The sequence below is a fragment of the Boleophthalmus pectinirostris genome, unplaced genomic scaffold, assembly GCF_026225935.1.
Source record: "Boleophthalmus pectinirostris isolate CB_2022bp ecotype Guang Dong unplaced genomic scaffold, ASM2622593v1 HiC_scaffold_17, whole genome shotgun sequence".
Classification (NCBI taxonomy): Eukaryota; Metazoa; Chordata; class Actinopteri; order Gobiiformes; family Gobiidae; genus Boleophthalmus; species Boleophthalmus pectinirostris.
The window spans coordinates 26,796,570-26,807,101 of NW_026571115.1; the positions used below are offsets into that span (position 1 = coordinate 26,796,570).

At 38.0% G+C, this 10,532-nt stretch overlaps 1 protein-coding gene across 1 annotated transcript; it reads right to left on the reverse strand.

The window, feature by feature from the left end:
* Positions 1–2,843: 2,843 nt before the first annotated feature.
* LOC110160618 (uncharacterized) lies at positions 2,844–9,521 on the reverse strand. Its single transcript, XM_020925296.2, has 3 exons — positions 9,445–9,521; positions 9,040–9,366; positions 2,844–3,208 (listed from the first exon to the last, which is right to left on the reverse strand). The coding sequence occupies exons 1-3, from the start codon at positions 9,512–9,514 to the stop codon at positions 2,844–2,846; spliced, it is 762 nt and encodes a 253-aa protein (XP_020780955.1). The 5' UTR covers positions 9,515–9,521.
* Between the last annotated feature and the right edge of the window lie 1,011 nt (positions 9,522–10,532).

A 10,532-nucleotide genomic window follows, 5' to 3' on the forward strand; every position in this document is an offset into this window, starting at 1 on the left:
GTAAATGGTCACATTTTTCTATAGCGCTTTTCCACCTTCAAGGCACTCAAAGCACTTTACAACAAGGAACCACTTACCCATTCACACACCAGTGTACGCAGACACTGTGGGCAAGGTGGGTTAAGTGTCTTGCCCAAGAACACATCTGTGGGAGCTGGAATCACACCAGCCAACCTGTGGGTCAGTGGATCTGACTGCTCAACCAGTGATGTTTATGTCGAGAGCTGGATTCAAACCACAAACCTTCAGATCAGTGGGCAAATGCTCTACCAACTGAGCTACTGCCGCCCCAATTCATCACAATCATCCATCGCAATTTTATAAACCAAAATATTCAAAGTGGCAGATTGATATTTTTTTCTGATTTTCTGATTTTTGAAAGAACAAGACTACAGCAACTTGAAACAATCAATTAGTCTAATTTTCACATTTGAAACTTTAAAAGCAACCATGGTTGTCCAAAGTGCTTGACAGGTTTATTATCCCAAAAATACACAAAATTATAAAAATACAACAAAGTCATGCATCAGTGTTCAAAAGTAGACTCTGGTGTCTGCTCAAACAGTATCAAATGTCAATGAATAAAAATAAGTTTTCTTTAAGTGTTTGGTGTTTTAAAATGCTCAAGATTGATGCTGCTGATGTGAGGAGGGAGACTGAGAAACACCAATTCCTGCGAGAGAAGACCAGTTTGAACCAGTTTTGTACATAATTTCATCTTGAATCAACTAAAATAAAGTGTAAAAATAAAACACCTCTGTGTGTTCTTAAGCTAAATCAGGATAACCCTACAAAGTGTTATCCATTTACTCTCAAAGTGTTATTATAACTCTTGATTTTGGGATTAAACAGGAACTTTGGTCCAGTGCTACTTAATCAACATTTCAAAAAATGTGAAATTCACTCTAGAACAAATTGCACTCATATAAATCCTGAGAAAAAAAGTGGATTGTTAAAATTGACCCTCACAGAATAAATTTTAATACTCCACTTTACTGTGCGCCTACATCAGCTGTGAGCAGACCTCAGGGATCTGGCAGGTGTGTGCAGACGGAGCAGCTCAGACAAGAAGAATGGGGCAGTGCCTTTTTAACATTTGAGCACCATCATTAAAGTCTCAGAATTAAGTCTAAAATGGACTGGAAGCCAAAGGAGATCAGGTAAAACAGGTTACATGCTGGCCCGTTTACGGTTACTGTTAAATACTTTCCATTTCACTGAATGGTTCACCCTGTGCTGTGATTTCACTGAATCAGACTAGTATCATTTCTCTGTATGGAACAGAAAAAAACACAGAGTACAGCAGTTGATGTCCAGGTTACTTGAACCTCTGATTGGGAACCACTGCTTTTCAGATGCAAATTTAAGACTTTTGGACCATAAACTGTATATATAAATGCCGCCATGTTCCAAAGTTCACATGTGGGCACCGGGTCCTTCTGACTCTGGCTCATATTGACGTATATTGGAATATCGTGGCCCCTCTCTCTGTAACTGCTGCAGCGAGCCTCATTATTTTGGTCTTAAAATGACAAGGCTCTACATGATCCTGGTATTTTTTTGTTTGTTTGTTTGTTAAAAAAAATACTATTCATAATGTAGAGCCTGGTTCCAAATTCACTCCTGTAACCTTTAGCTTCGCGAGCTTTGTTTGACTGGAGCTGAACACTATCGGTGGCGTGACTCTCACCTAATCTACTTTGGCTACGTTTACACATAGCCAGGTATGCTGAAAAAATTCCCTCCCTTAGTTTTCCAAAATAACTTTGTGCAGACAGTATTGTTTTCAAAAAAAGTTTTTGTTTACATCAACCCGCATAAATACAACATTGAGCGGTGTCCTAACTACACCAAGCCTCTGGGCGGCACCTGGATTAGATTCAAACCTGTAGCATTTATTTCATTACAGTTGTAAGTATTGCTCAAAAATACCTTGAAAAACGTGCATTACTAAGCGGGCTCGTCTCTCCACAGATCTGTTAAAGAATTGGCAAAATTGCTGACCTCCGAGCCTCATTCGTCTCTGGTCATCGATTTGATCCATCAGCTGTGTGTGCAAATGCAAACATGTGAAAAGTGTTTGCACCAGAAGAAATGCGACTGCTGCTCTGAATGCTCCATGATCATAATAGCAAGAGATAAACATTGATTGCACTTTTGGCGCGTCAGCTCCTAAAACTCAGTTTATCTCACTTTACACACAAACGACAAACCGTAGTTTTCCAGAATCTCCAGTCTAGCTGGTGTTTTTAGAAAGATTAGTTTTCAGAGGTGAATTTGCTGTTTGCGTGTAAAAGATGGGTACAAACAAAGGGAAATGTTTCCATTTCTAAAAATACCCATATAAATGGGGCCTTCTTTATACAGTCTGTGTTTTGAACATTGCATTACATCAGTGATATCAGTGTTTAAAGATGCACTACTTTTCTGGTGGATGCTCTGCTATCTCCTTGTCTCCGCTGATGTATACTCTTGCCCTAAATGTTCCACAGTAGAGCATTAAACTGATTTGCATTTATTCAGCTTGGAAAAACATGCATATTGTGAGTGGGGTCAATTCTCCACGAATCTGACCTATAACTTCCATGGGAATATTTATGATTAATACCATTGTGTGGAACATTCTAAGCAAAATAACATTCGGTGCTTGACCCACCATCAGAAAAGTTACACAGTGCACCTTTAATTTATCAGCAATATTATCCACATCTGCTTCAAATTTTACTCAAGTTCTTGGTTATCTTTTGTCTACCTCTAATTTACATCTGAAATAGTCCTGGTTTAAATCTGGCGGTACCCTTGAAACCAAACCTTTTCTTAAATTGTTCTTGGCACGTTTGCAGTTAAACCAGTATCATCCCGAAAACCATCGCTAGCATCACGCCAAACCACTGTCCAATGACCTTGTGTCCATCTGAGAAGCTCAGAGATCTCACCCACTCCACCTTTGTCTCGTTCTTCTCGTTGTCCAGGTTGAGAAAGAGGGAGCAGTTATAATGGTACGGGATGGATGGGTCCTTTTTGAGCTTGAGCGTGCTAACTGCAGTGTAAAGTCCAGTTGTCTCGTTTAGCGTCACCGTCGTCTCTGCCAGATGGGTCAGGTTGTCATATCCCTGGTTCCAGAAGATTATGGGTTCGGGGTAGACATCTTTGAATGTGCACGAGCCGACAGTGGTAGACACACTGGTGCTACTGTTGCCAGCACAGTCTAAAAAAATACAGAGAAAAAAAATATGAATGAATGTAAGTAAGTAGGGAGGATACATGACATCATTTCTACAAGATGAGATGAGAGACAACATAGTACTTTAAAAAAAAAACAAGCATAATTTTACTCCATCTTGAATAATGTTTTTATTGCAATAACTGTACTCTTAAGTAAAATTTGGGGTTTCTCTTCCAAATTTGAGTAAGTCTACAAGTGACAAAAACATTTGTGTTTCTTGCATCGTTCCTTCAGATAGTTTTTCTCATTTGTGTGTCTATCCTTTGAAAATACCTCATTCTGTGCATTGTTAAATGTTTAATTTACTTTTTAGAAATCAGATACCCTTACTTGAGTAGAAGTTTTCCCAGATACATTATTAAAAATATATTTGGGAAAACACATTTTTAGTAACATTTGAACTAATATTATTTACCATATTTTTCAGACTATAAGTTGCACTTTTTTCATAGTTTGGGTGGTCCTGTGACTTATACTCTGGTGTGACTTATATGTTAAAATTTTCACACTGACAGCTGTGAGAGGCTCTAGGCTTGTGGGTCAGTATCTGCTGCTCCTATTACTCCTGTACCACTGTCACTTCACTCTACTGTGCATGTGTCCTGCAGAAGAAAGAGAAAGAGCCATTGTCCTGTCTGGTATCATGTCAATTGATTACACCATTGCTTTTGTACCACTGAAAATTTAAAATTTAAGCAAACATAAAGACAACTGAAACCATCCTGTCTGGATTCAGAATGGCCAGAATAATTCTAACTGGAACTGATGCTGAGTGTGACAACAGCTACACATGAGGAAGTGGAGCTCTGTTTACCTCTGCAGGTCACGGAGTTCCTCAGAAGTGACACTGAGGATGAAGAATTCAGTGGATTTAGTGATTTGGAGTGAGATGGAGAGTTTGGTAAACTTGTTCTGTTTTGTTGTTTATGTTATAATTATATGAAGAACTGTTCATATGTGATGTGTTGTTCTCTGTCCTATTGTTGTTACTATAACTTGCCTTTCAAGATGAAATGTCGGTTCCTGGTTGTAGTACTATAGCTGTGAGGGCTGTGTGGCTTTAGCTTGACTCATGTGTCTAAGATGAAAACTGAAAGATTCAATGTCCAAACTTACAGAATATTGATTATGAGGTTTAATTGTAGATGCAGCTTCCATAACTGAAGAATACACAAAATATCCTGATCACACAGTCAAAAAACTGTATGGCCTCAACCCCCTACAGCTTCCACACAAAGAATAATCAGGCCACAAAGGCCACCTGGCTATGAGCCACTAGGCTCCACCCCTAAGGCTCCACCCCAAACACCTTGAACCAATGTGGGTCAAAAATGGCCGTAACACTGGTATCTGATTTTATAATAAATTTCCCCCAAAAGTGCTACTTATAGTCCGGTGCAACTTATATATGTTTTTTCTTCTTCATTATACATTTTGGCGACTCTACCCACCTCTGAACGAGAGACAAGATTAGGTCAACAAGAACAACAAAACAAGATGACATTTTAATTCTAGATTTTATTGTCGTTGTCTCTGACTTTTGGACCTTGTGAAATGAGCTGTTTGTTTTTCTCATACCCATGGACACCATTTAAGAGGCTAAGGAGCTAGCTATGGACATTTGAGATGCTACAGGCTTACACCATATGTGGCAGCAAATGTAGCAGAAGATCTTCCAGAAGAAACATTTTGAAGGAATGAACCATTTTGTCAAAACACCAGAGCGGTGTAAGAACAAGGCCTTTCCTGTTGTGTTCACCTGCTCCCCCTGGACTCTGCTGTGATGCTGCAGGACACAGAGAGAGGACACTTTTTGACATTTGACGGACACACAAAGTTCACTGAGAAGCACAGTGGAAATGTTGCAGTAACAGCAACAGTGTGCTGTAGCAAAAATTGAACTTCCTTCGGGATCAAAAGATTATTGCTCTCTCTCTAAGGCACAAGACCCGATCCAATAATGCCCATAATTTACTATGATTAAACTGTGCAATTGGAACAATACGGCTTCTCAAGAGGAGTAACAAACCAGTTCTTAACTCTCTTATGTCTGACCAAACTAGACAAAAATGAGAGAGAAATGAGAAATTATTTTACTCATTTGTTTTGCAAAATCTTGTGTCATGAGAAATAAATTGAAATGGCAGCACATGCACATGTTGTTAGTGGTACTAAAATGTACATGCTGCCTCACCCAGAAATTAAACTCAGTAGGATCAGTTTTGGTGATAGGTTTGTTGTCATGGAGATGTTATTGCTTTGCTTGGAAACTTCCCCAATATAAATTTAAACATTGGCCACAGGGGAAGTAAATGTGGAGGGGTTTATTTTTTTCAAGGTATTACTTGTAAGATAGATATATTAAATTTCATATTTCATGGTGTTTCAACTTTCAGCTCAACAACCAGCTGTGTGGCTCGTTAATGTTTACGGGCATAAAAAAATTATTATTATATTTACTTTCTTTGGGCTCATTCTTTTCAGACGCTTGTGTTATACATTTTGATACAAAATATTTTGATAATTTTTATGATTTTAACTTTATAAAGGCCATTTGTTATAATAAAAGAATCACATTTGGTGTTTTTTTGTGACAAAAACACAATAGCCTGGTGCATGCATTGTTCTCTTCAGTGTAATGTTAAATACTCACATTTGTATGTGAGTAAGAATGGACATCTATAAAAATATTTAGTCCATTATTATATTTTACTTTCTTTGTGCTCATTCTTTCCAGCTAAAATGCACCATCAAACTGCAGCTTTTGACTTCCCTCCCAGTTAAACATTATACACGCATTTTTATATATGACAGTTTCTGACTGAGCTTCTGATGTGATCATATCACTTTTCATAGTATCACCAACTACTGGACGTCAGTGTTTATTGGCTTTTTTAAAATTGTATTCTTCTTGTCCAAAATGATTAATATTTATAGACCACTATTAATTAAGATGTGTTTTTTTGATACAAGTCCCCCCTTTTGGAAAGCCACATCATCGCGTTTAATGTTTATCAAGAAACTATAAATCCAATACTACAACAGCACACAGAGGTTACAGTGAGCAGAATCACTGTACATGTTTATTAGTGTATGTGCACATACATGTACATGTGTGTGCGTGTAAATAAGCCTATAGAAAAATGAGCATAAATAGCCTTTTGAAGTCCTTTAGATGGGGCAGCCGCAGAGGCTGGAGGTCATGTAAAGCTGTTTGCTGAGGCTCGGGGCAGTGTCTGGGACAGACCTGGTTTGTGAAGAGCAGGAAACACTGGGACTACAGCACAGGAGGGGTGAGGTTCAATTGTGTTACAAGAACATCTTTTTGAAGGGATGAGTCAATGCTTGTGCAAAAGACTAAGGCATTGTACTCCTACAATATGCTCTTCATACCACTCCTTTGTAGTATTATTTATCATTTGGGAAGTTAAAATGACTTAAATTTGACTTCATGTGCGGTTTAAAAGGTTTATTACCCAGCATTTCCTCATTGGTGTATATGTAAACTTATACTTCTCTTTAGTATTTCCATGTGAGGCTGTAGACACCAGGGCTGTAAGAGGAAGCCCACAGTGGTCTCCCAAACTCTGCTGGGGCTTAATGCTGCTTTCCTTATCCTTTGTATTCCTCTTGATCCCTCTTGGTATTAGTGAAATAAATGTCTTACACCACAAATGATCACAAGACACTGCCATCCTCACACATGCATGTGTACACACAACACACACACAACACACACACACACCCACCCATGCATATGTACACACACTAATCCATGCATGTGTACACACACTCACACCCACCCATGAATACATACTCACATGCACAAGTGATTTTGGTCACTGTTGGTACTTGTTTAACGTCTGTGTGTTGTTGTGTTGGGTTCATGGTTTCTTGATAAACACTAAACATGGATTTGTCGTAATAGATGTTTATGATGATGAATAATCTTGGGCAGGAAAAAACATCAAAAAAGCCCATTTGGAATAAACACTGATGGCTGGAGACACTACTGAGAGTGGACTGAGATGTCCCTATATGATTATAATGCAGTTTAAAGGAGAAAGTTGGTTTGTTTGGGTCTGGACATGCTCAAACCTGTGTCATCCGGTGGAGAGCAGTAAATATGATCACTTTCCAGTCAGAAGCTTAGTTAGAAACATTCATAGGTAAAAATGCATGTATTATGTTTCCATGGGGGTAAATCAAAAACTCTAGTTTGAATGGTACAAGCATGAGTATTTGTCTGTGCCAGTTATTGACCTGTACCAGACTCCAATTAAACAGCACAAAGAGATCTGATTTGCATTTACCATAATGAAAAAATAACAAACTATGTGTTTCTTTTGTCAACACAAAATTTGGTATTTTTACTTGTATGATAACAAATGGAATTTAAAGGATTAAAATCATTAAAAAAAAAGAAAGTTCTGAATATTTTATACAAAAATTTTGAGCAGACACATCTGAAAAGATTAAGCCCAAAGAAAATAAAATATAATAAAGAACATGATGACCACAAGTTCGAATCCAATTCCTCCCTTTTCCTTCCGATTTCTAACTCCTCACTGAGAGCTCCTTCACAACTGAGCACAGGTTTCTTCATCTGAGCGCTCAAAGCTTTGGCTTTCGGACACACTCTCGGGGGAGGCATGCCCCAGCCACAACTCACGCAGACGTCCAGAGTTTTAGATTTAACAACAATAAACTTTATTAGTCCCACAGCTGAAAAATACTTTTGCCAAGGTAGCACTAAATATATAAAATATTTAAAACACAAAGCATTTCAGAATCGTGGTGACATTAAGGACATATTGCACATTTGGGCCTATTAAATGATGTGGTTTATGGTCACAGAACACAAAGATAAAATGTGGGTGTTTTAAGTGCAGATATCCTTGCCAGTCAAAAGTGATTATTGCAGTGGTATTTTTCAGCGCCAGTAAAAGCGTATTTGACATCAGCACTGTTCTCTAAAAGTCTGTGAGGCAGTAATAAAGCCTGTTGGTGCATCTAAATAAACATGGAACTAAAGCTGATGGTGCAGGTTTCACGTGGGGCTGCTCTCCGCTGTAACGCTCTCGTGACCTCTCTGCGGGAACTCTCAAAATGAAAATAAGGGCGCATTTCATTTTTCTTTCCTCACTCCCTTCTCCTTGATTCCTCTAATCGATTTTGCAGGAAATTGGTGTGGAGACAGAGCGAGGAGAGAGGAACACAGGAGAGAGGGAGACACGAATGGGACAGGACTATACTAAACATTATTGTATATTATTATTTCAGGACACTTAAATCAAAGTCAGACCAACAACTTTATTTTAAGATAAATGTGTTTTTTAAATTAGTTTTAGTGTCAGATTCAAAAATGCCTTGCCACTGTCCGTGTACTTTTGTAGTTGCGACAATACAAACGCCTCACTGTGAGACAATTTTAACTTGAACTGATGTCCGTCTCTTGAACCCTCGCTCAGGTTTCCTCTGTGGTTTCCTTCCTTTGTCTCCTTTAAGCTTTGGGACACCACTTAATCTGGCACATTTGACTGACAGCTGAAAAATGGAGGAACGAGGAGAGGAATCAAGGAGAAAGAAGTGAGGAAAGGAGAGAAAGAGAAAGTGTGGAGGAGGAACTGGTTTCGGAAAGGGACAAGTATTAATCAGCGTGACCGCTAAAATAAACTTGGGTCCTCTATTTGCAGGTTAAGACACAACCCAGGTTCAGTTGTGATTGAAATACATTTTTAAACATACGTACAGTGCCTTTAATTCTATATTTACTTCTGTTTTATGAAATATTTTGAAAATTCTGTACTTACTTTGGACTCGAAGTATAGTCTTGCCATTCATCGTGCCTTCTTTGGAGCCTAGTTTGCAGTGGTACGTCCCCTTGTGCTTCGGCTGGATATTGAAGATGGTCAGGGAATAGTTGTAGATTTTTCCAGCAGGGTACGTATAAGATAGTCGTCTACATTCAAAATCAGTGCCGTTTTGGATTTTCTGTGTGTACTCGCAAATCTCTTTCTTCTCCATCCAGAGAAATCTTTTAATGTCAAGAGCACCTTTCGCAGTTATGTCACAGTTTAGAGTCAAATTCCATCCACACTGTGCCAGGACTTTAGGAACGGTGTACATTTCCATAGCATCTGAAAACAAAAAGTACTCATTTCAATTTTAGGTTTACAAAGCAGAAAGCAAATCTTTTGAAAGCAACAACATCGTACCTGCTTTACTCAGAGTCGAAAGTAGACATAAGATCCCAAATAAGCCACATTGAATCCTTACAGAAGCCATTGCTTATCCCTGCAGTAAATCAACATTACCAACTGTAACGTAAAGGTGTTGTTATATTCTACTTTCTCTCTTTTAGGGCGGGGGGAAACCAAGAGATTTCTCAAGACTTTAGCCTTAGAAATCCCGGCCAGTAAAAACAATGATGGGACATGCAGGTCTTCTGCAAGGCGAGACATGTCGTGGTATGCAAGTGCACACTTTACGGTGGCATCGTAAGTGTGCACGCAGGCTAAAGCATACTGACTACAAATGTGTATAGACGTTATAAAATGCTATTTGTTATAAATGTTATAGTAAGTAAATTAAATATTGTTTTTATTTATTTTGCAACTTGTAAGTTTTGGACAAATGATGCTGATCCTTCCTGATTTGAAGGACACAAAAGTGGTAAAAAATGTTTAAACTTATTAGTCTGTTTACATTTCCAAAGCTCAAAATGCTCTACTCCACCTTGTGATGTCATGTAGTGATAGTTTTCAAGTTAACAGCTACCTTTTTTTTTTTAACCTTTTGTTATATATATCTACTGAACTGCAAAAAAACTAAATCTAGCGAAGTTAAGATGACTTGAATTAAGAAAGTTTTTTCATGATTTGAGTCAATTTTACTTGACAAGTAAAATTATCTGCCAGTGGAATAAGATTTTTTGTACTTTAAATATGAAAATGCATCTTTCTACACTTAAAATAAGAAAAATGACAACTTTTTGCACTTAAAATAAGAAACAAAATTGAATGATGCTTGAATTAAGAAAAACACACTTATTCCATTGGTAGGTAATTTGACTTGTCAAGTTGAATCTACTCAAAATAAAGTAAAATGTGCTTCATTTAAGTCATTTTAACTCACCTAGATATTGTTTTTTCCAGTGTAGACAATTTCAGAGCTGAAATTATCCAAATGGTTCCAGTGAATGAGTATGGAGTTTTTAAAAACACAGTGGAGAACTTTCTGTATCGACATCACAAGGTGGAACAGAGTGTTTTCTGTCTGAGGGAAGAACTCAGCTTAAATAAGT